The sequence below is a fragment of the Prionailurus viverrinus genome, chromosome A1 (assembly GCF_022837055.1).
Source record: "Prionailurus viverrinus isolate Anna chromosome A1, UM_Priviv_1.0, whole genome shotgun sequence".
In the NCBI taxonomy this organism is placed as follows: domain Eukaryota; kingdom Metazoa; phylum Chordata; class Mammalia; order Carnivora; family Felidae; genus Prionailurus; species Prionailurus viverrinus.
In genome coordinates, this window is record NC_062561.1 from 180,056,395 (window position 1) to 180,079,941 (window position 23,547).

General features: G+C 44.5%; 1 protein-coding gene across 2 annotated transcripts in view; it reads right to left on the bottom strand.

Annotated features, from left to right (window-relative positions):
* DOCK2 (dedicator of cytokinesis 2) overlaps positions 1-23,547 on the bottom strand; it is a 422,335-nt gene that overhangs the window by 44,921 nt on the left and 353,867 nt on the right. For both annotated transcript variants that reach the window (XM_047853312.1, XM_047853320.1), the window contains exons 33-34: positions 13,995-14,143; positions 4,538-4,623 (exon numbers count right to left, since the gene is read on the bottom strand). In XM_047853312.1, coding sequence (XP_047709268.1) covers positions 4,538-4,623; positions 13,995-14,143 — 235 coding nt within the window. The remainder of the gene's footprint in view (positions 1-4,537; positions 4,624-13,994; positions 14,144-23,547) is intronic.

Below are 23,547 nucleotides of genomic sequence, written 5' to 3' on the forward strand. Positions count from 1 at the left end.
GAACGTTTTCTAAAGCTCAGTGACCACCCTAAAATCAATGGCTTTGTATCTTTGGGAGTGGGAGCCAAGTAGCAGTATTTTATCTTTAGAATTCTCTAGGTAATTCCAATATGCAGCCAACATTAAGAACAACTAGTTTAGTCCAGTGCTTTGCAAAGTTCAATGTGCATGGGAATCGCCTGGGGATTAACAGATTCTGATTAAGAGATTCTGTTAATAGATTCTGGTTCAATAGATCTGGGCTAGGGCCTGAGATTCTGCATTTCTAAAAGCTCTCGGATAGTGCTAGTGCTATTGGTCCTTTGCAAAGCATGGGTTTTGAAGAATACTTTCTTAGTTTCTCTATTCTTTAGGTGTAAGATAATAAATCTGCTCATATGGTCTAGGATTGGTGAGATGGATTGGCAGACTGTTTGGAACTCACCCATCCATTCACCATTCATCACCACCTACCACCATCCACCATCCATCTACTCAACAGATATTTTTCTAGGAACCAGGGATTCAGAAATTATTAAGACACTGACTTCCAGGAAATCACAGTATAGCACAGGAAGCAGATACAAAAATAAAGACTAACCATAGTATATGATACTCCCATTTATTATTTCCTGTGTTCCAGATGCTGTGCAAACCCATTTTATTGGTTATCTTATTTAATGCTTACAAAATTTCCTGGAATTGGGCATTATTAACACTGTCAACTGATAGAGGAGACATGAAACCCCCAGGGCTGGGTTCTAATAAGGGTCTTGCCAAAGTCCCCCAGCTGTTTCTCTCCTTTGAATCCACAATGGAGGACAGATACAATGAAAAAGAGTCATGGGAATCTCCAGGTGATGCAGATAATTCCTCACTCAGAAGGAGAGGGGGCGGAGCACTTGCCAGCCACTCCCTGTCTATACTTCTGCCTGGGTGGGGGTTGGCGGTGGGGGGGGGGGGTACTGGAGGGAACTCACACTGCCCTAGAGTTGATTTGCATTCAGCATGGGAGGCCTTCAGAGGGAAGAACCCAGGCCCACACTCTGTGTCAGTGCTGATGGAACTGGGTTTTCACTCATCCTTTAAAACTGATGTATGGAGTACCTCTTATGACAGGTCCTCTTTCAGGCACTGAACTGGTTTGGGTGGGATCTTGGCCCCAGAACACACATTCTCTGTCCCTTTCACCTTTCCAGCTCCCTTACCACTTCTAGAAAAATTCTCAGGCAGATGGAATACAGCAAAATAGAGTGTCTCATTACTCCTTTCAATGTGGGGACCTTCACATTAAGAGATATGGACAGGGGCACCTGGGTGGCTCAGTCGGTTAAGCATCCAACTCTTGATTTCGGCTCAGGTCTGGATCTCACAGTTGCCCCTCTTATGCTTGTGTGCACTCTCTCTCACTCTCAAAAAAAAAAAATTAATTAATCAATTAAAAAAAAAGAGGTGGACAACTGGGAGTGGGCTTTGGGGACAGTTCTGAGGGTAGGGAGGGGTGGGATGTTGTGTAAGGTTGTATAGCTTGTACACTGCACAAGAGCCCATGAGGGCCGAAATTGAGCCCCACGTCATGCTCTAAGTGTGTGCCCTAATGCAGGTCTATTGCTGCCATAGGAAGGGAAACCCTGCTCTATTCACAAAGGCACCATCATATTGCTAAGCCATGTACCACAGGACTGTGTCTGCCCAGAGAAGGTCCTCCATAGCAGTAGAGGCCCTGAATGAAGGGCTGAAGGAAGGGCTAGAGGAACTGTAGATGACTAGACTGGAGGAGAAATGACGGGTATGTTCATGGCTTCAAATAACCACATCAGTGTCTACCTAGAGAGCAACAATAATAGCTAACATTTCCAGACTACTTACTAGTTATCAGAAACTGCTAAGTACTTTACATGACTTTTCTTGCTTAGTCTCAACAAAAACTGTAACAGCTGGATAGTATTTTATCCTCAGTTTGCAGATAAGGAAACTGAGGCTCAGAAAGCTCAAAGGCAGAAGAAGGGACCTGGCCCCTGGACATTTTAATTGGACCTTGACTCCTCTGGTTGGGCTTGATGAGTTTTGCAGAAATCATTCACACCTCTATCCTAGAAGCAAAAATAATGAGCTGCTTTTAATTTCCTCGACCTCTAAGGATTCCTTTTATAAATAATCACTCAGGAAGGATTTGAAAATCCTGCTGATCATCTGAAGACTGCCGCAGAGCCCCATCCGCTTATAAAAATGGAAATTGCCAGCACTGTAAATGGTTTCCCTTATGGTCAATATTTAGATTTTCCTTTTTAGAACTTTAAAATAAACATTGACTCAGGCAAAATGTCACTTTTTCCCCTGGACAGTCAGTCTTGACACCCACCCGAGGAGCAGACAGTGGGTTTCTCCTTCTGAGTTACGTTTGTGTTCCCTGTGTGTAGTGAGGGCTGTGCGCAGTGACAGAAGGGGGACAGGGCCTGCTGAGATGGTGCTGCCTGGGAATCTGCCCTGCCTACTGAGCAGGGCAGGGAGGGTCACTGTGAGGGTTAGAGCAAGGCCTTTAGTTTGCTTTTGTTGTTGGAGATAAAATATTCAAAAAGGATTAGGAAAAGAATCTGACATCAGAGTTCTATCAGAGAATCATCCAAGTCTGAGAATATACAATTAGGAAGAAATTTGAAATGTCTGAGCCACATTGCTAAGCCTTGGGAGAAGTCCTTCGGGAGGAAAGGGACACCGACATGAAGACGGAAACTGGGAGTCAGATGGCTGAACAAAGTATATTTATTAAGCTTTTACCTGCTGTGTGCCAGATGCTTTATAGTTATTCAGTCTTCAAAATAGCTACAGGCTTATTATCCCCATTTTATAGATAGAGATATCGAGGCCAAAGATGTGTGATTGGTCCAAAGTTACACAGATGCTAAGTGGTAGAATCAGGGTTGAAACCTAATGTCTTTCTCCAAATATATACAATTGGCCTACATGCACATGAAAAAATGCTCAACATCATTAGCCACTGAGGAAATGCAAATCAAGATGGCAATGATATCAGTTTCACAGCCACTGGGATGGCTTTAGTCAGTAAGGCAGATATTAACAAGAGTTGGGGAGAATGTGGAGAAACTGGAACCCTCACACACAGCTGGTAGGAATGTGAGTGGTCAAGTACTTTGGAAAACAGTCTGATGGTTCCTCAAAAAGCCAAGTAGAGTTACCAAATGACCCAGCAACTCTACTCCTAGGCATATACCCAAGAAAATTGGAAGCATTGTGTCCACATAAAAATTTGCATGTGAATGCTCATAGCATAGTCATTCCTAACATGAAAAAGTGGAAACAGCCTACATGTCCATCAATTGGTAAATGAATAGGGGTGCCTAGGTGGCTCAGTAAGTTAAGCGTCCAACTTCAGCTCTGGTCATGATCTCGTGGTTCATGAGTTTGAGCTCTGCGTCAGGCTCTGTGCTGACAGATCAGAGCCTGGAGCCTGCTTTGGATTCTGTGTCTCCCTCTTCCTCTACTCCTTGCCTGCTCACACTCTGTCTCTCTCTAAAAAAATAAATAAACATTAATTTTTTTAAAAAAAGATAGGTAAAGGAATAAGCAAAATGGGGTATATCTAAACAGAGAAATATTAGTCAGCAACAAAAAGAAATGAGGTGCTGACGACTGCTACAGTGTGGATGAACCTTGAAAACATGATACATGAAAGAAGCCAGTTTCAAAGTACCATATACTGATTCTATTTACATGAAATGTCCAGAATAGACAAATCCACAGGGGCTGAAAGTAGAGGGGATGATGACTAAAGAGTATGGGGTTTCTTTGGGGAGGTAACAAAACTGTTCTAAAATAGATGGTGGTTATGGTTGCATAACTCTGAAAATATACAAAAGGCGATAAAATTGTACACTTTCAGTGAGCTGTATGGTATATAAATTATATCTCAATAAAATCTTAAAACAAAAAGACGTGTTCTGACCAAGTTCAGTGCTGACCACTGTCCACTGCCTCACGCAGACCTATGCCCTGCAGTCAGGCAGAGCTGGTTTGGGTCCCAGCTTGTCTACCCAACTAGATTGCTCTAGTTTCCTCAGACAAGACCCTTCCATGAGCCTCAGGGCCAGCTCTATGAAATAGGGGTCAGAGAGTAAATGCAGCTAAATGAGACAGTGCACAGACAGCATCTAGCTCAGCATCTGTGCACTGCGTGTACCCTATTTATCTTGGTCATGATCAACATCTGTGTAAGATTAAAAGAGAAAGAAGGAAAAACTAGCAAGAATTATTCCACAGCAAAGAGATAACACAAGTGAACATTTTGGTGGATTGTTTTTCTCTTCACAACACAGCAAAGTTTCTTTTTATCCATTCCATTCCATCAATATCAAAGAAACAGCCACTCTAGAGAGAGAGAGAAATTTTAGGTTTCTTTCAAAAATGGAGTTTCTCCAATACTAGGAGCCAGAAGATCGATCTCCAGGGGAGGGAGGAGTCTCTGAAGGCCTGGAGTCCCAAGCTCTCCAGCCTGCAGCTGACCTTCCCGGCTCCCCCTGTGCACGGGTGCTGAACTTACATTGACTCAAGCAGCTGCATGTACTGCTCGTCTCCTCGGCCTCCTTCCACCTCATGGTCCAGCTTGAGAATGATCTCATTTTCAAACTAAAGCAGTAGGAGACGAAAAATCAATAATAACAACATTAGAAGGCTGAATGTTGAAATTAGTCAATTTGTTATTTTAGCCAAAGCTTTAGGGAGCACCTATCATTTCCCAGCGTTTGTGCCCAGAACCGGGAGTGCAAAATGGAACGGGATGCTGTGCCTGCTTTTAGGAGTTCCCAGAGTACGGGGAGAAGAGAAGTGGATGGTAAGTGCTGGAGAGAGAAGGAGGGAGGGGAGGGAGAGAGTGACCACGTGAAGGAAAAGGGCATTTCAAGCAGAGGACACAGCGTGTGCAAAGACGTGGAGGTATGTGACAGAGCACTGTATCTTCAGGAAGCGGCACGTTGTCACAGACAGCTGTCTGCCTAGCCTTCCTTTCTCCATACTTTGGTGATCACGCTGGCCCTAATCTTAGTCCTGGGGACACAGATGAGCTACCCATACCTCCCTAGCTCCGGGTGTGGGCATGTGACCCAGGCCTACCTCTTAATCAGTATCTTTCATCATCTAGACACTAAGATTAATAAAGGCTCAGGCTGAGTAAGTGAGACTCAGATCCAAGGCTTTGCTGAAACTCTTAGCAAAGAGTCTGTCTGCTCAACATGAAGATGGAAGGCTGTAAGCCTGAGGCTGCTGGAGATGGCCATAATAGAAAAGCCCACCTGGAAATGACACCAATACAGAGGAGAGTGGAAAAGGGGAGACAGAGAAAGACTGAGCCCCTGAGCCCATCCATACTTGAAGCTCTCATAGGTACATGAGCTGATGCCTCAGAAAGTAGACTGGTGGCAACTGTAGTGGTCAGAGATCAGACTAGGTAAGTGACCTGAACATGAGTATGTACCTATAGTCCCAACATATCTTGGTACATGAAGCCAGAAAGCGTTCCATCTCCTCATTTTCACTCTCAAGAAGCATCTCACCCAGTTCAGCTCATGGCTTATGCAATGTTTTGAAGGGCCATACTGTGTCCCTTTTCATGGCTAAAATGTAAAACAGTTTGTACTTTCAATAACATGCCGTGATGAATCCATCCAAATCACGCAGTCTGCTTCTCCTCAGTTTTACCATTAAATACGAAACTGGCATCTGGAGAAGGGAAGAAGGCCCTTGGCAAAGGTCACCAAGGACTAGGGAGTCTTTGGGTACTCCTGGCTTCTTACCCAGCCTCTACTCTCAGACCTTAAAATCTCTCCATGAAGTCTGGAGGTCATATTTAAGGAGGATCATGTCTAAGGGTGATAATGCATGAAAAAGCAGCCAGCCCCGGATTGGTTCCACTTCACTAAGTGTCAGGTATTATTACACATGAAGAAGTATGTGTAATGCTCTGTGAATGGCAGCGACCTTTTGGCAGGCTCCTTCCAGTGCACAAAGGATCAAGCCCAGTCTAGTTGGTTGGAATCTTTAAGTGATGAAAGGCAGGGGCTGGATTCACTTTTCCCTCAGCTCACATCTGTGGTGCCATTGTTCCCTCACTTTTGTGTGCTGAGGGCCAAAGGAAAGGACAAAAAGCTTGTGCTGATACAGCAGAGATGAAAAAATCTCCTGTGAGTTTCCTCAGTCGGGGAAGATTTATGGAAGGAGATACAAAAAAACCTGGAAGACGGGTAGGATTGTGATAAATATGAAAAGGAAGAGCATTCTGGGTAGGAGGAACGGAGTGAGCAAAGGTTGTAGAGGTGGGAAAGTAGAGAAAAATGAGGAGAGCAGTTAAGAAAGATCAGAGTTCAAGAAGAAAGAAAAGAAAAAAAATTAGAATGAAGACCCAGATGGGGGCCAATCTGATGAGGGTCTGGACTGCCAGTCCACACATGAATCATGTACCTTACATGATGCATTGTATTAAGCATCTTGTATGCATCAAATATCATCCAGACTTAAGGGTTGGGGCTATCATGATTAGAGATGTCTACTGTGCCAAGCTTGGGGCAGGAAGTAATACAGCTAAAGGACTGCAAGCATGGGCTCTGATGTTAGACCATCTGATTTACATGTCTGCTCCATTCCCTCCACCATCTTCGGAAAGCTATCAGGTCTTTCTAATCCCACTTCAGAGTTTATATCAGGCATCAAGGGTCAGCAAACATTTTCTGTAAAGAGCCAGATTGTAAATATTTTAGTCTTTGTGGGTTAGTCAGTCTTTATTACAACTACTCAGCTCTGCTGCTGTAACACAAAAGCAACCATAGATAATATATAGACAAATTAGCATGGCTGTATTCTAATAAAACTTTATTTACAAAAACAGGTAACAGGACAGATTTGGCCTGTGGACCCTATCAATATAATAGTGGCCCCTACCACATGGGGTAGTTAGGAGGACTGGAGGAGACTTTATATATAAAGCACCAGGGGAGAGCATAAACTCAAATGTGCATTGGGTTTGCTCATCTGCTTATGATTACTGCTAATGTTATTGTTATTACTGCTGAATGTTACTGGAAAGCAGCTTTATGGGAGAAAAATAGCATTTTTTTCCTTGTCTGAGTTGTTCAGTGTTAAGTGTTGGCATGATTCCTCCCGATGCGATGAAATTTCCTTTAGAGCAGAGAAGTGCATGGGGTAAATAAGCACTTGTCACAAGGTCACAAAGAGCCTGCAGGGAAGGAAATTACAGGGTGCCAGGGGCTGTGCAGAGCTGGATGACGCTGTGCCACGCGTGAGCCCTTCAGGCCAGGTCGGAGAGTGAAGGTTTCAGTCAAGCACATCCCATGACAGACGCCAGCCCGTTTTGTTCCCAAGCAGGCACTGTGTGCAGGAGCGGCTATGACCACAGCCTTTGGCATCCAAGAGACTTAGTTTGAGTCTTGCTTTGACTTTTCTCTCCACTATGTGATCTTGGGAAAGTTAATAAGCTTCCTGAGGCTCAATTTTCTCATCTATTACGTGAAGATTTAAAACAGCACCTACTGGGGCACCTGGTGGTTCAGTTGGTTGAGCATTCAGCTCTTGATTTTGGCTCAGGTCATGATCCTAGGGTCATGGGATTAAGCCCTGCACCAGGCTCCATTCTGAACATGGAGCCTGCTTAAGATTCTCTCTTTCTCGGGGTGCCTGGGTGGCTCAGTCGGTTAAGCGCCCGACTTTTGGTTTCGGCTAAGGTCATAATCTCATGGTTTGTGAGTTCAAGCCCTGCATTGGGCTCCACGCTGACAGCATGGAGAGTTCTTGGCATTCTCTCTCTCTCTCCCCCTCTCTCTGTCCCTTCCCATTTCTGCTCTCTCTCTCTCTCAAAATAAATACACTTTGAAAAATGAAAAAAATTCTCTCTCTCTCTTCCTCTGCCCCTCCCCTAATGGTATGTACATGCTTCTCTCTCTCTCTCTCAAAAACTTAAAAATAAATAAATAAATAAATAAAACAGCAGCTACTTAGAGTAGTGTTGGGAGAAGTTAATGGGAAAATACACGGGAAAGGCTAGCGTGGTACTTGGCACATAGTAAGTGCTCAATAATTGTTATCATGACCCTGTCAACATTGCCATTGTCAACAGTATCACCATCTGTTAGTCTTTATGATAGCCAAGGGAGATAGATATCCTAATTTTTATTTTTTAAATGAGGAAACTGAGGCAAAGTGGAATCTTTGTCTTGGGTTTCAAAGCATGGATGGACTTGACCTAGAGCAGGCCCAAGGGTCCAGCATATGCTCTCACACATACACTGTGCCATGCCACTGTGCAGAGCTTAAAACAAAGGTCTGGTTCCTCCAGATTAATTCCGTTTTCTCCACAGCTGCACAGCTGCATCACATTGTTGACTCCTCACCCCACCCCTGCAAGGGGGATATTTGTTAAGGAGCATCTGCAGGTTACTTTCGCAGAAGTCAATGCTACAGAGGCCCACCAGGAATCTTAAGAGGCCCTACTCAGGAAAAAGGAAGTGAACTCTAAGAGCCCAGCCCTCCTGAGTGGGCCTCCCTCCTCCAGCAGAATGACTCATGCGGGCCTCACGTTTGCATCATGCCTTCCCCAAATTGCTTTTGTGACCTCTCCTTACTACTTTAGAATATCTTGGCTATTTTCCTTATTTGTTTGCCTAGAATCCTGTTGAAGTGTGAAATTTAGGGAACAAGAGCTCTTCTTCAAATGTCTGGTTCTGACTTTGACTTCGTATGGGAGGGGCAGAGATAGTGTGAAAGGCCAGGATGGCAGAGTGATAGGGATAGAACTGGCACCAGTAAGTCAGCCCGTGGCCTCCTTTGTTAGTGAAATGTTGGTTGTCTGGGGTGGCTGGAAGCAGACTTGGGGGAAAGCAGGAGAAGGTAGTGTCATGTGAGAAGGGATGCTTTAGGGAGTCAGTGCAGCTTCCTAATTTTCTTTGAGTTATCTTGTCTCCGCCTGCTCCAGATCATTGCCTGTGGAGCTTGGGTTTGGGAACCTATAATGGTATTATGATATTCATTTTACAGATGAAGAAGCTGGGCTTGAAAGAGGTTAAATAACTTACCAAATTTATCCAGCCCACAAGCAGCAAGTCTATCTAACTCCAAAGCACACTGGCCAGAACACAGTAGGTGCCCAGTATATATTTATTGAATCAATTGTTCTTTTCTTCATTATATTCTAAGCCATCTGAAGCACCCCCTTACTCTAAGCCAAGACTCCGTTTCAGGGGATCTGCTCAACTGATATCTCTGTCCATTAATTCATTTATCAAGCAATTATTGAGCTCATGCTGAGTCCCAGGTGCTGTTCTAAGTGCTATCAAATGCTGTTACCTCTTCCATCTCTGAGAGGAGTTTTCTCTAGGACATCTTGCCTACTATGGCTCAGACCCTCAGGCTGATTGTGCCACAGTCTTCTACAATCTGTAAAATAGGCAATCACTCTCCTCAGTCTCTAGACCCCAGGACTCTGACTCTTTGCCACCATCTTCACCCAGACACCCCAAAACCCCTCCCTGCACAAAAAATTGGCCAGGAAAACAGCTGGTCTACTCAGCCTCTGGGGATTACTCAAGCGATCATCAGCTACCCTCATTACCCTAAATGATGAAAATATTCACTGGAATGTTCCTCCCTGTGCTAAGGCTTTTCCTCTGAAATGTGGAAGGATGCAGGTCTAAATGCGTCCATTCATCCTGGGAACATTGACATGGTTCTCACCCACACTCATGACAGGCACTTGACAAGTTCAGGAATGAGAGACTAGCCTTGGCCCCAGAAAATCTCACGGTCTTGTGATAGAGAGAGATCTATGAGCAGATCGTCATGCAGTGTGGGTCAAGTGATATGCCTGAGCCTCACTTAGGTAGGTCAAGACACATTTCACACTGACTGGGCATGGATGTGGCAAGCCAAGGCTCCTTTTGCCAAAACTGTCCTGTCCATTGCCCCACCAAGGAGTAACAGTATGCCAGGGATGGGACATTCAGTCTGAGTCACAGGATAGGAACCCCTGAGATGGTCTTGGGTGAAGTGCTGTACTTATGAGGGATAAAGGTTATCAGTCAAATGCAACAGCTATCTAATTTGGGCTACAAGAGAAGACAGGGAAATCTGGCAATGAAGTTGCAAAAAAACTCAGAGCAGAGAAAGAGATTGCCCCAGAGCCTCCTTTTCCCCACCCCCACACCCCCTTAAGCCCATCAGTGTTTAACCCCCTCCTGTCCCAGTTCCAGCCCATGCACATCCTGCTTGAGCCCATCTGTCTTTTGCATCCAGATGAACCACTGCCTCCGGAAGCAGGAAGGGCCATCTCAAAATGTGAGGCCTCAGCTGAAGGATGAGTAGAATCTCTTCAGGTGAAGAAATCAAAGGAAGAGCCTGAGCAAAAGCAGGGTGGCAAGAAAACCACAAGATGTTGTGTCCCTGGCCAGAGGCAGGGGTCCTGCTAACTTTTCCTTTGGGTTCTGCTATTTCCTTTAAGAAACTCAAACTTTAGAAAGGAAAGCCTACCTGTCACCTTCTAGAAACCTAGTTTTTAGCTGATAATTTTGGCATCATTCCCTAATGCTAGTTTGCATGTAAGACCTCCTGGATTTCAGACCCAGTGCTGGGGTTTGCTCTGGATTTGGCCATCAGGGCTGCTTGGGGCTCCTGGGGGACTGGCATCCTCCTTTCCTGGGAAAACCTTCATGGCTGCTTACTCTGAACCAAGGAGTCATGCCTGGATCTGCTCACCCCACAGCTGAGTTCCTACCAATCACACCAGCTGGTTTTTTCATGGGAAGCTGCCCCATTAGTCAGGTTGATTGTGCTGTCTCTTTTGATAAGGGAGAAATTAAGAGAAGCAATTGGGGAACATTATTACGATGAACACATGCTTCGAGTGAGGAGTCCAAGGATGAACCCCATTCATAGAAAACAGGTGGGTGGATGTCATGGGGATGCCACAATAAGGAAATCCTTTCAGGAAAAAAAAATCACATTCAGGCAAGCCTCTGAAGGCCACCAAATACAACTGTCAGGTTGTAATCCAGAAATGACGGGCTTGCTTGTTTTTTAAACATTGCATACCATCAGGTACTTGGAGTGTTTCCTTTGCACACCTGCCCCTAGGACATCTTCTGAGCCAGCTGGTGCACACGCCTCTGGAGGGTGTACTGATCTGAGGGTAAGTATGATGCCCTTCATGTCACATTGTGTGCCCTCTACGTGTTTCCAAGCTTCACATAGTTGGCGTCCCCCTTAAAAGTCAGCAGATTGCAAACTGCCTTCAATACCCAATCCAGTGTTTCACCTTCTACTCCCCCTTATCCCAACTGGTTGGATATGGTATCTTTCTTTATCTGAACTCATCAACCTGATTTCTTTTCAGGCTCTTTGCTGAAAGAGGGGACAGCTGGTCACTAGACTTTCTGGGACTAGAAAGCTCCTGCTAATTAATCCCTGGGCAGAAGAGTACTCTCTCACACTGATATCATCAGAGCTAACTACAGATCTTTCTCAGCTTATAATGAGGTTATGTCTGATAAACCCATTGTAAGTTGAAAATATAGTTAATTCAAAAATGCATTTAATATCCCTAACCCACTGCAGCCCAGCCTACCTTAAACATGTTCAGGACACTAACATTAGCCTATAGTTGGGCAAAATCATCTAATGCAAAACCCATTTCATAATAAAATGTTGGTCAGCTCATGGAATTTACTGAGTACTTTACTGAAAATGAGAAATAGAATGGTTATGTGGGCATAGAATGGTTCTAAGTAAATCTGTTGTTTACCCTCATGGTCACGTGTTTACCCTCATGGCTGACTGGGAGCTGTGGCTCACTGCTGCTGCCCAGCACGCGGCAGAGAATCTACTGCCTACCAGTAGCTCAGGAAAAGACCAAAGTTCAAAATTCAAAGTAAGGTTTCTACTGAATGTGTATTAGTTTCACACCATTGTTAAGTCCAAATACCATAAATCGAACCATTATAAGTTGGGGACCACCTGTAGTCTCTTTTTCTCCTTAGAACAATGTTTTCCAAAGTGATTGGCAGAATGGCACATCCAACTGATGTTTCTTACACAAATAAGTTTGAGAAACTGGGCAAGTCTTTTTACCGTGGAATGCCTCAGTGCTTTGACTATGTTAATGTGCACTGGAGATCTCTAAGAGGGGTTACCATATGCAGTGGATTCCAAAGGTATTTAATTTCCAAACCCTCTTCCCTAGAGCATCTGGTTGGATTAGTGCTCTATGGAACATATCTTGAGAAAGCACTAATGAAGAGGATGCCATTCATTCTTTCACTCAGGCAACATTTACTGTGACAATACCAGGGACGGGATGATGCAGTGGGCACAGCACGGTTTGGGGACTGTAGCGACTTGTGTGTTGCAGCCTCTACCCCACCTCTTTGTTGATGTGTGACTTCAGGCAAGTGACTTCACCTCTCTAAGCTTCGGTATTTTCATCTGTAAAATGGGTATCATAATGCTACCTAACTCTCTATAGGGTTGCAATAAACAAGATCACAGGAACTAATGCATGGAAAGTACTGATGGTGTGCCTGATACATAGTAAGCACCCAGTTAATGGCAGTCATTTTTGTCATCATCATCATCATCACCTTTATTAGATAAGGTCGAGGAAGATGCAGAAAATGCTCAGAAATGAGTATAACACAAGGCAGTATATAATCATCATACCTCAGACAGATAAAATGATGTAGGAATGGAGAGAAAAGGTCTCTTAAAGGACACAGGACTGCACTGGACTTTGAAGGATCAGTAGGAGTTTAGGTGATGGCAGGCAGAACTGTGAACATGGCAGAGCGTAGAAAGAAGGAGAAATGCATGGAGGAGGACATTGATGGAGGTAACCCAATTCACGTGAGCTGCAGGAAATAGCTGGGGAACAGGTTGGGGGGGTGGGGAACGAGGTAGGCATAATGGCTGAAAGGGCTGAGTGAAGAGCAAGGAAGGCCCTGGATGCAAGCATAAGGGTTTGCACTTTACTGGGTGAGGATTAGAGAACCAGTAAGCCAGAGAGGGGAGAGATCTGTAAGGATTTTAAGGAAACACAGTTTGGAATCTGTTGCTGTACCTGTCTTAAGGGGAACTGTTGGGTGGCAGGAGATAGTCTCGAGTGAGAGGCAAAAACGCTGGGGGAGGGGGAGAAAGAGCCTGTAAGGGGCAAAACCAGGTGGGAAGGTGTGGCGGAGAGGACAGCGGGGCAAGATTTGAGGGAACCTCGACAGAGGCAGTCTGACAAGACTTGAAGACCAACCTTCCTGAGCCGGGTGAAACTACAGAACACTGCCAGGAGCCTGTTGTGGAAATGGGTGCTTATTCCACTGTCAGAAGCTTCTACAGTGACTGGGCCCAGAGAGAGGTCCTCATCCTTCAAGTCTGATGGGACTTTTAATGAAAACATTTGGCCAATGACACTTGCATTGCACACAAGTTGCCCACTCCCTCCATGCTGGGGAAAGCCTCCTACTGCCACCGCAGATCCACAAGTCTCTCCTGAGCAACAGGCCTTTGACTCCATTCGCTGTCATTTTCACTCATGGCTGAGTGTGACTCCTGGGAAGCTCAGCTCCTTCTAGACAATATAGAGCCTCCAAGTTGTCCCAGAAGAGAAAGAGCTGGACAGAGGCCAGCGTGAGATGAAGGCAGATGGGAGGGGCAGGCTCTTTGGACACACCTCGAGGGAACTCTTAGGTAGGGAAGTATGGTCCTTGTACTATTGAGAAAGGGACCAAGCTGATACCCAACAAGAAAGCACATTTTCATCTTGGCCTTGGGCAGCAAAGCATGATAAAATAGTGACCTAATGCAATCTGCCAGCTCATTCTGGGCACATGAATAATGTCCCTTGCCTACTGTCAAGCCCCTGAATGAAGCCCAGGCAGATGGAACGAGGATATCATTATGGGGAAATGGGCTGGGGATTAGGGAGGATGGCATGGGTTTTCAGCCTCATTTTTTACCTTTTTGAAATCCCCACTCCTTTGATATTCACACAGCATCATGTCGAAGAAGATTGGTATGGTGGCTTTCCGGAGCTCAGCCTCAGGGATAAGTGTCATCTCTAATATAGGTCCCACCATGCCTGGGATGAAGCAGATTTTGTTCTGGCCTGTAAGAGAAGAGGGGCATGGACACATAAAACAGTTTTCATGATGCACAGATCCTCCTCAGACCAAGCCTGTGGAAAGGAAAAGAAGGGGGGCAGAATAGTAAAAACAATAGTTAACACATATATGGTTGTTTATGGGAGCCTGGCACCATTTTGAACACTTTACATATATTAACTTCTGTAAGAGGCGCATGCATCATCCAGAACGAGCTGTTATTAAGGATAATAACATGGGTTTGTGGAAAGCATGTCACTGCTTACAAGGGTTTTCACCTGCATGATCTCCTTGGCAAATGGAGCCCTGATGCAATATGTTGGTGACGGCCAATCACAGGGATATTTGAAACTATGCCTGTCTACATCACACACCATGTTTCTGAGATTGGAAAACATGCTTTTACCAACTATTTCATGAAACAGGAAAAGCAAAATTTGCTGCTAAGAATCTGCTACTAATAGTATGGTCAGCGGAATAGTGAAGCACTCCCACACCCTTCCCCTTGAGGGAACAGTATGGCCAATGCAATAGTGAGTGGGATGGTGAGGCATTCCTGTGAACTGCCTGTTGCTCTTGGCATTCTAGCTACACTGGCCTGCTTCTGGTGTCACAAACTCACTTTGTGTCCTACACTGCCAGGCCTATGCACACAGTGCTCCTTTGTTGAGAATAGTTTTTCCTGTCTGTGCCCCAACACCCCCATTGCCACCTGGCTTCCTCTGGAAGGGTCCCACTGGATAGATATGTTGAGAAAAGCCCCCAGAGCGTGCCTTCCCACCCCAGGTAGGTCAGACCCTCTGCACTGGCTTCTTGTGTTGTGCCTTCTCCCCCAACTTTGCAATTATGGCTTTATTTGTCAAATAATATGATAACTATCTGCCTCCTCCATTTCACGAGAGTAGAAACAATGTCTGTTCTCACTGTTGTACCTATGGCACTGAGTACAGGACATATTAGATGCTCAATACATGTCTGTTGAATGAGGAAATCAATTTCCTGACCTAACTAGCTTTATGACTTGGCTATACATCTTTATAAAAATGCAAAGGCAATACGTATACACATCTGTTGAGAAGACCATGTGAAAATATACCTGTGTATACTTAGCACAGAGCCTGGAAGAATCAGCATCTAGGGGCACAAGTAGTGTGGCACAGTGGTTAAGGGCACTGATCCTGGAGCTAGAATTGCCTGAATTTGTAAACTGACTCCACCATCAACTGCTGTAAGATAGTAGACAAGTTGATCTCACCACTTGGGGCCTCAGTGTCCTCACCTGTAACCTGGGAGAATAATAGTATTTATTTGATAGGCTTGTTGTGAAGAATAAACGGATTTTTACCAAGTGCCCAGGACAGTGATTGGCATGTGTCATACTTTACACAGTGTTAGCTACTACTGTTCTGGTGTGTGGCCAGAATGAACCATCAAGGGAAGCCTTGTTGAGCCAGAACTAAGCAGACTACTCAGAATACACACGAGAGAGGCACGGTGAGGGGCACTTAGGAATCGCAGGGATTTCCCGGAAAGCGAGGGCAAGCATATCCAGGTCACCCTATCATCAAAGCTGATGCTTGGGTGTTCCATCAGCGGCTGCCACTTCAGAGCCTCAGAGCCCAACCTGGAGCAGAGAGCTCCTGCGGGCGCAGAAACTCGGGTGGTATGGTGCACAGCTTGGTGCTGTTGCTTTCGATTAAAATTCAGACAAGGAGCCAAGAGGGAAGACTGCAAGAAAATGAATTTTCATGTAGCCTAAAATGAGGCTTAATGCTCAAGTATTTCCCCAGAATTCAGATAAAAAAGGCATCATCCTAGGACTACCTTCGGCTAGTGAGAATGAAATGGTGAAGTCAGGCTGAGAGTTTTGTGAAATATAAAGACACTTTTCCAGGATATCCGCTTCATTTTATGATGCATTTGGATTACACTTGAGCTTCCAGTCTTCGTTTTGGCCCAAATAGAAAAGAAAAAAAAATTGTACATTGTAGCAGGTTTATAGTAATTGCTAATCTAGGTTTTTGATTTCGTCCTTCAAGATCCTTTAAACCCACAGTGGGGTTTTAAAATTCAAAGTCAAGTGCAATAATAAGTAGAAAGTAAATGGGAAACTGTCAGATAAGCCACCACGGAATGGAGAAATTGCTTATGCAACAAAGGCCTTTAGAATACTGGAGGGCATTGGGTATGATAAGGATATATTTAAGATGGTTTAAAATAAAGAGCGGACATGCTGTAGACCAGGGATTTCTTAGATACTTTTGACCTCCATTCTTTGCAGTCAGTTGAAGAGATGTTTGGAAGAATCGGGGAAATGGAGAAAGATGCTGATCTCTAAATACAGTGTGAGCTGAATTCCCCTTACAATGCTCTGTGAAGAAATTTTATTCATTTACATCAAAAGCAGAATTTCAGCACATTGGATTTTGTGTTCAAATAATCTGAATGTGTGCATATGTGTGTCTTTATACACACAGACACGCACACACGTGCACACATACACACACACACACACACACACACACACATTTGTAGTTAATTGGATGCAAACTCATTTGGAAAAAAAAAATCCTCATTCAAGAGACACACCTGCTGCTGTATTCCAAAAAAGGCAAGGCAAGGAATCAGTAAGAGGGTCTTTTTTCATATAATGGAAGCTGAATCTCACTGAGCACAGATACCAATTAGAAAAGGCTTTTAAAGTGCCAATAAGCCAGCAGGATAAATCCACATGCCAAATTACATAGGCTTTGGGAAAGGCTCTGGTGGTAATGAGAGCGCAGAGAAGAGCTTCGGTGTGTGGGTGGAAAGGAGTCCTGTGTGTTCTCGGGCCTGGGTTTCTAATCTGTGCAATGGCCTCATCTATCACACCTCTCAGGAGGAGACTGGTATCAGGGCACTAAGAAGATGACCTGACAGAAAAGGAAGAGGGAGGAAGGGAGCGGGGAGGGAAGGGGGAGAAAGAGACCATTGTTGTGAATCTGCTGAGACCAGAGTAGAGTCAGTCACTGACCTTGTGAGGCTGATACGAACAGAAGGGGCACTCTTTTGGAGAGAAGATGGCTCTCCAAAGGTGGACACAGACTCTGGAATGAACAGGGATGTGGACAGGTCATGACCTCCTGGATTTCAGAGTCCTGCATCCTCCCTGGGACTCTGAAGTAAAGCTGGGCCGACCCAGAAAGATCACACATTCAGTTCCAAAGGGGAAGAGAGAACACAGATCTCTGCTGCTCTGGCTCAGGCTTGGAAAAGCTCCCTTCTGGCACTGCTCTGAGACAGGCAGTCTGTTTGCTCCTCATCGTCCAGCACATACCCAGCTCCAGCTTCCCTCCAGGCCTTGGAGAATCACTGAGCCCTACAATCAGGTCCCACTGTGGCCACTCCATGGCCCCGTGGCTTTGTGCCTGTCATTTAACTTCCCTGAGCCTCTGTGATCTCATCTGTAAAATGGAGATAAAAATAATCCCTGCTTGGTAGGATTGTTGAGAAGCTTAAAAGAGTTCATATAAACAGAGGGCTCTGCAGAGTGGCTCATTAGAAAGGCTCAGGAAGTACTGATGTTGACAGTGGTGATGATGATGGTGAGTACTATAAGCTCAGCCTCTGCTGGATTCTGGAAAAAGTAACATAAAAAGACATGTTGCAATGCATGGAGCTTCCTAGAGCTTTGCACGGAACATTTTATGCCTATCAGTTTACTTGTTCACCTCCAGAGCGAAGAGCTGGCATGGGGAGAGAGGGTCAGGATGGATTTACCTTTTCTCCCAGGGCTGACACTCACAACCCTGCAGACCCTTTTTTATCACATCTAAATATTTCATAATCTGTCCTCAAAGATGTTTGAAAAACTCCAATCTGACCACGTTGATCCACAGTTTACAATCCTTCCGTGGCTTCTGTTGCCCTTGGGACCCACCCAGCTCTGCAGGCCCGTTTGGTTCAATGCTCCTGCTCTGTACCATTCATCTTTCCTCTTGCCTGCCTGTCCTCCCTCCACGCCTGGCTCCATGCCTCAGGCACACTCTGTTCCTCCTCCTTGGACCTGCATATGGGCCTTCCTCTGGCCACCCTGCTTTCCCTTCCCTCTCCCTGACCCCATTTCTACACCGAACCCTACCTCCACCTGTCCGCACAAATAAACCCCACTCATTCTCTAACATCATTCTATCAAATACGGAAGCTACAGCCACATGTATCTTTTGAGCGCTTGAGACTAGTCCAGGTTGAGATGTGCTGTTGAGTATAAAAAGCCCACTAGATTTCAAAGAATGAGTTCTGGAAACCAAAAACAAAAGTTAACACATCTCAATAATGTTCTGTATTGATTGCATGCTGAAATGATAACACTTTGGAATACGGGGTTACATCAAATATATTGTAACATTAATCTCACTATTTCATTTTTCTTTTTAAAAACTTTGCATTTAGACAGGGGGCTCACATTCCAGTTTCAGAGGATATGACTGCTCTGGAGAGAAGGCTCCACACCATTCCTCATCGAGGCCATCCTCAGCTCACTCATGAGACTGTCCTTTACAGAGTCTCCAGCTGCCCCAAACTTCTGCTCTGCAGCAATCCCCTTTGACCATAACAAGATAGCTCTGCAATCAGTAGGTTGCTATTCAGTGCAATGATCACAAGTCTATGAAGTCAGGGCTCTATCACAAATCTGTTTCCAGTTGTAACTCCAGCCAGAGGCACAGTGTCTGGCATTTAGAGGATGCTCATATTAGTTTCCTGTTGCTGCTGTTATAAATCACCACAAACTTAGTGGCTTAACACAAACAAAGTTACTATTTTATACTTCTGGATGTCAGAAGTCTGAAATTGGTTTCATTGAACTAAGATCAAAGTGTGAGCAGGGCTGAGTTCCTTCTGGAGGGTCTTAGGAAGAAACTATGTACTTTCCTCTTGCAGCTTCTAGAAGCTACCTACATTCCTTGCCTCCTGGTCTCTTCTTCCATCTTCAAAGCCAGAAGTGCATCTCCTTTAAATCCCTCTCTGACTCTTCTGACTCCTTTTATTCACTTCTAAGGACCCTGTGGTTGCATTGGGTCCACCTGGACAGTCCAGCATACTCTCACCATCTGCAAAATTCTTAATCATGTCTGAGAAGTCCACTTTGTAAGGTAATATATACACTGGATCTAGGGATTAGGACATTAACATCTTAGGGGAAATGTTATTCAGCCTACCACAATATTTTGCTCAATATTTGCTATTCAATGAGTAAATCAATGTTCAGTTGGATACATGGATGGATGGATGCCTCCCTATTTCCATTTTCTATTTCCTGCCAGCAGCTTCCTCCAAACCTAAGAAGCCATGCTTGTGTAGGCTGGTTGCTCTCCTGGAATACCTGTCCTTTCCCCTCTTTCTTTCAGTCTGGACATGGGCCAGACTGGGGTCTCATTCAAGAGCCATTTTCCCGAGTGGATCCATCCTTACTGCCCTTGCCTACCTCCCATTTACCTGAACTCTTGAGTCTCTACCACACACTTCACGTTAAAGAACACATCTCAGTTTGTTCTTTAAATTCTTAGTTTGTTCTACTCTTAGGACTAGATGGTGCCTCTTCTTAGAAAGGTGGGGACTGTGCCTTATCCTTCTCCAATTCTCCCACCCTTCCCTGGAGCCTAGTGCTGAGCTGGGCACTCTCTACATGCTTAAAAAGTAAAGGCCCAGTTGATCTCATGGCTCTGCCAGTAGCAACCTCCCCACAGACGAGGCCATGATGCCAGCCGCTTGAATTTGTCTTTCTTTACCACAAAGACTGTTAACCCCGCAGCCTGATGTTAACCCAAGTGAATGTGGGATGGCTAAGTGCAAAGTCATTTTGGCAAAATGTGCATTGCTTCACTTCAAGCAGAAATCAAATGTTATGATGTTATACTATCAGGAAATGTATATTACATTTGGCATAGTCCCATTCCAAAAACACAAACGGCATTAACCCCTTAGTGCTCTGGCCCTGGTAACAAGATGTGGTCCTTCTCTCCATCAAAACCTCCCACAAGTAACCTCTGTCACAAAAGCACACACAAACACAGAGATATGCACACACACGTATTTGTCTAGGCTTTTCTCTGAAGAATGTTAAATAATCTTTAAGCCTGAGATTATCTTTGCAATTAGCTATCTTATCATCACAGGATTGCTCAAATCTTTCCTGATGAGAAGAAGAAGATGATGTTGATACTGATGATCATGGTGATGATGCCCTGATTGCTTTGGGCATTAAAACAAAATTTAAAAGGTTAGTATGCATTATGGTTTACTCATTATCAGTAGTCTTGGAAAAACAGTTCACTATTTCACACTCTTTGAAAATAATTTGCATATTCTGAAAAAATATTAGTCAGAATATTGGACTTGGGAACAAGAGACAGGTTCTTTCACTTCAGCTGAATCACTGATTTGTTGACCTTGGGAATGTCCTTGTGCCTCTCTGGGCCGTAGTGAGCTCCCCTATAAAATGGGAGGGGGGTTGAATTGGATGATGTATCAGTTAGGGATAACATAAATCTGATTACCATGGCTACACTGAGTAAGTTTTGCATTAGTTTTCTTCCTTAACAAGAAGTCAAAAGATGGTCAGTCCTGAGCTGCTCCCCCATCCTTAGCATATGACTTTTGTCTTCATAGCTTCAAACTGGATACTGTACATCCAAGCATCTTGTTTTCCAGAAAGGAAGAAGGGGAAGGTCTATGGGCAAAAAATGTGTTGTGCTCATTGAATTTGTCCCCTTCCCTTTTTTGTTTTAAATTGGACAAAAAGGATTTCCTGAAGCCCCAACAAGTTTGTTTCTGTTGACTCTCTTTGGACAGAGATGCGTCATATGGCCATCACCTGCAGTAGGATGTTGTTAACTGAGCAAACTGTGATCATGAAAAAAAAAAACCTAGGGTTCAGTTAACCAGGACAAAGGGAAGAATGGTATTGTGTGGGTTCTCAGCTGTGTCTGCCACAGACAGCTTCTAAGTTTCACTTGGTCTTGGATATCCCATAAATTGTACTTTAAAACCTATCATTATCTACTACATTGGTCTCTAGTGTATACAGTGCTTAGTCCTGGTTTGGATTATCAGGTTAACCTCATTAGCATACTAGGAGAATGCATGCTAATGCCAGCATCTAGTAGAACACAAGGTGGGGTGGGGATGGGAAACCATCCATTCACTCTGCCTCCTCTTTCTGTTCACTTATGCCTGAAGGAAGACAGCTGAGGAGGAAGGCAGCTATGTAACTAATAAGTAACAGGAAAATCCCTTCAGGCTGATGTACTTTCCTCTTTATGGAAGCCCAGGCCAAGAGGTGAGGAGGGTGACCATCTTTGCAAGAGATCCTTCACTTCTTGTTTTATTCAGTGGACATCAGTGACTTTGACCACCACCCCCCCCCCCAAAAAAAAAAAAAACTCCATAAACATCTTACTTTGGGAAAATATACCCCTTCAATGGACAGAGACTTGGTGGGACCATCAAGGGAGAGGTCATCCAAGGAAGGCCAATAGAATGGCATCCTCTGGGGACCGGATCTTTAAACAGGGTGATGCCTGAATGGAACATACTAAAGGCAAAGTTGTGCCACCTCCCCTGGATCCTAAAGTGGCTCTGACCCTGTCCTTCACAGCCTGGTTCTCCTTGCCCTTCTGGTAAGTACCTTTTTGATTAAGGCAGGCACAGTCAGTTTCTCTTTCTTGCAACCCCAAACCCTAATAAGTATATCTTTTTTTTTTAAATGTTTATTTATTTTTGAGTTGAGAGAGAAGAGAGAGAGAGCGCCAGCAGGGGAGGGGTGGAGAGAGAAGAAGACACAGAATCCGAAGCAGGTTCCCAGCTCTGAGCTGTCAGCACAGAGCCCAACATGGGGCTTGAACTCATGAACCGTGAGATCATGACCTGAGCCGAAGTTGGATGCTTAACCGACTGAGCCACCCAGGCGCCCCACAAGTATATCTTTTAATTGCAGTAATTCATCATTTGTATTTGCAAATAGCAAGGAGTCTGCAATACTTCAGGACAGACACTCAGGCCAGGGTCCTTGTCCTGAATCTGCTTCTTAATCCACGATCTGACTTTGTACATACCTCTTCACCTCTCTGTGCCTCAGTTTCCTCACAGGTAAAGTGGTGGGTTGGATTAGACCCATAACTTCACACCCTTCTCTGAAGTGCTTCAGAATCTTTCCCCAGAAAATCTTCAGGGGGGGGGTCCACATGGGAGCTCAGGTGTGGCCCATTATAATGGGCTCTGGGCCCTCCACCCCACTTTAGTTAGAACAGCTTGGCTTTCAACCAACTTATGTATTGAGCAGGAGATTCTTTTTTTTTTTTTTATTGGCCCTCAGCTAAAAATAAACATTAGAAAAATTCTGGACAATATGATCTCTAAAGGGCCCTTCCAGCTCTGATGTTCTGTGGAATTCTAAGCAGGTGGAATATTTGGTAACATCTTTCCATTCATCAGCATAATTGGGAGTGCAAGAACGTCTGCCAAAACATAATCTATATCTAAATAAAATCTTCTGTGTGCAAAACAACGGCAATGAAGGACATTCAGGAAAGAGCAGCCTGTGTGGAAGAGCTAGAGACAAACAAAGTGCAGATCCCGGTTTTGCAATTCTGGCAACCGCTGGGGTGTTGGTGTGGGAAAGGAAGCCCACCGCGGCTTTACCTCGTCTCTGCCGTTGTGAAGCAAAGAGTGCAAGGTCAAACGCAAACCGAAGCCGGGCCACTCATGTTTCACTGGGCATATGCAATGTTTTTAAAACTTCTGATTAGTTATCATCAATATGTAGAAATTGGAAAATGCATTTAAAAAATTTGTTTCCTGGCTTCTTTTGAAAAACTGGAAGATGGGGACATCATTGGCCTTGCTTTCTAACAGGATGGCAATGAATCAGATCAGAATGGCAGCTGCCCCTTCCGCTGGGGGTATGTTTGCTTGACTTCGTTCCAGGCCAGCTACTTCCTCCCATATTCCTGACCCTGAGGCCATGTGCTGACTATTAGGTAGCCTTGCACTTGCACTATCCTTTTTTTTTTTTTTCCTATTGAAGAATAATGGTCAATGACACATAAAATATTTCTTATATCCCTGTCCGTTTCCAAAGTGGAGAAATAAAAGACTGATAAAGGCATGCTTTTCTAGAAAAATAGGGCAGAGATAGTATTTCTTTACAGCAGTGGTTTTCAAATAGGGGTGGTTTTGCACATCCCTTTCCCCCTCCCCACGGACATTTGGCAATGTCTACAGACTTTTTTGATTGTCACAACTAGGGAGTAGGGAGGATGCTGTTGGCATCTAGTGAGTAGAGGTCGGGGATGCTATTAAATATCTTGCAGTGCACAGGGCATCCATACAACAAAGAATTATTCAACTCCAAATGTTGACAGGACCCTGT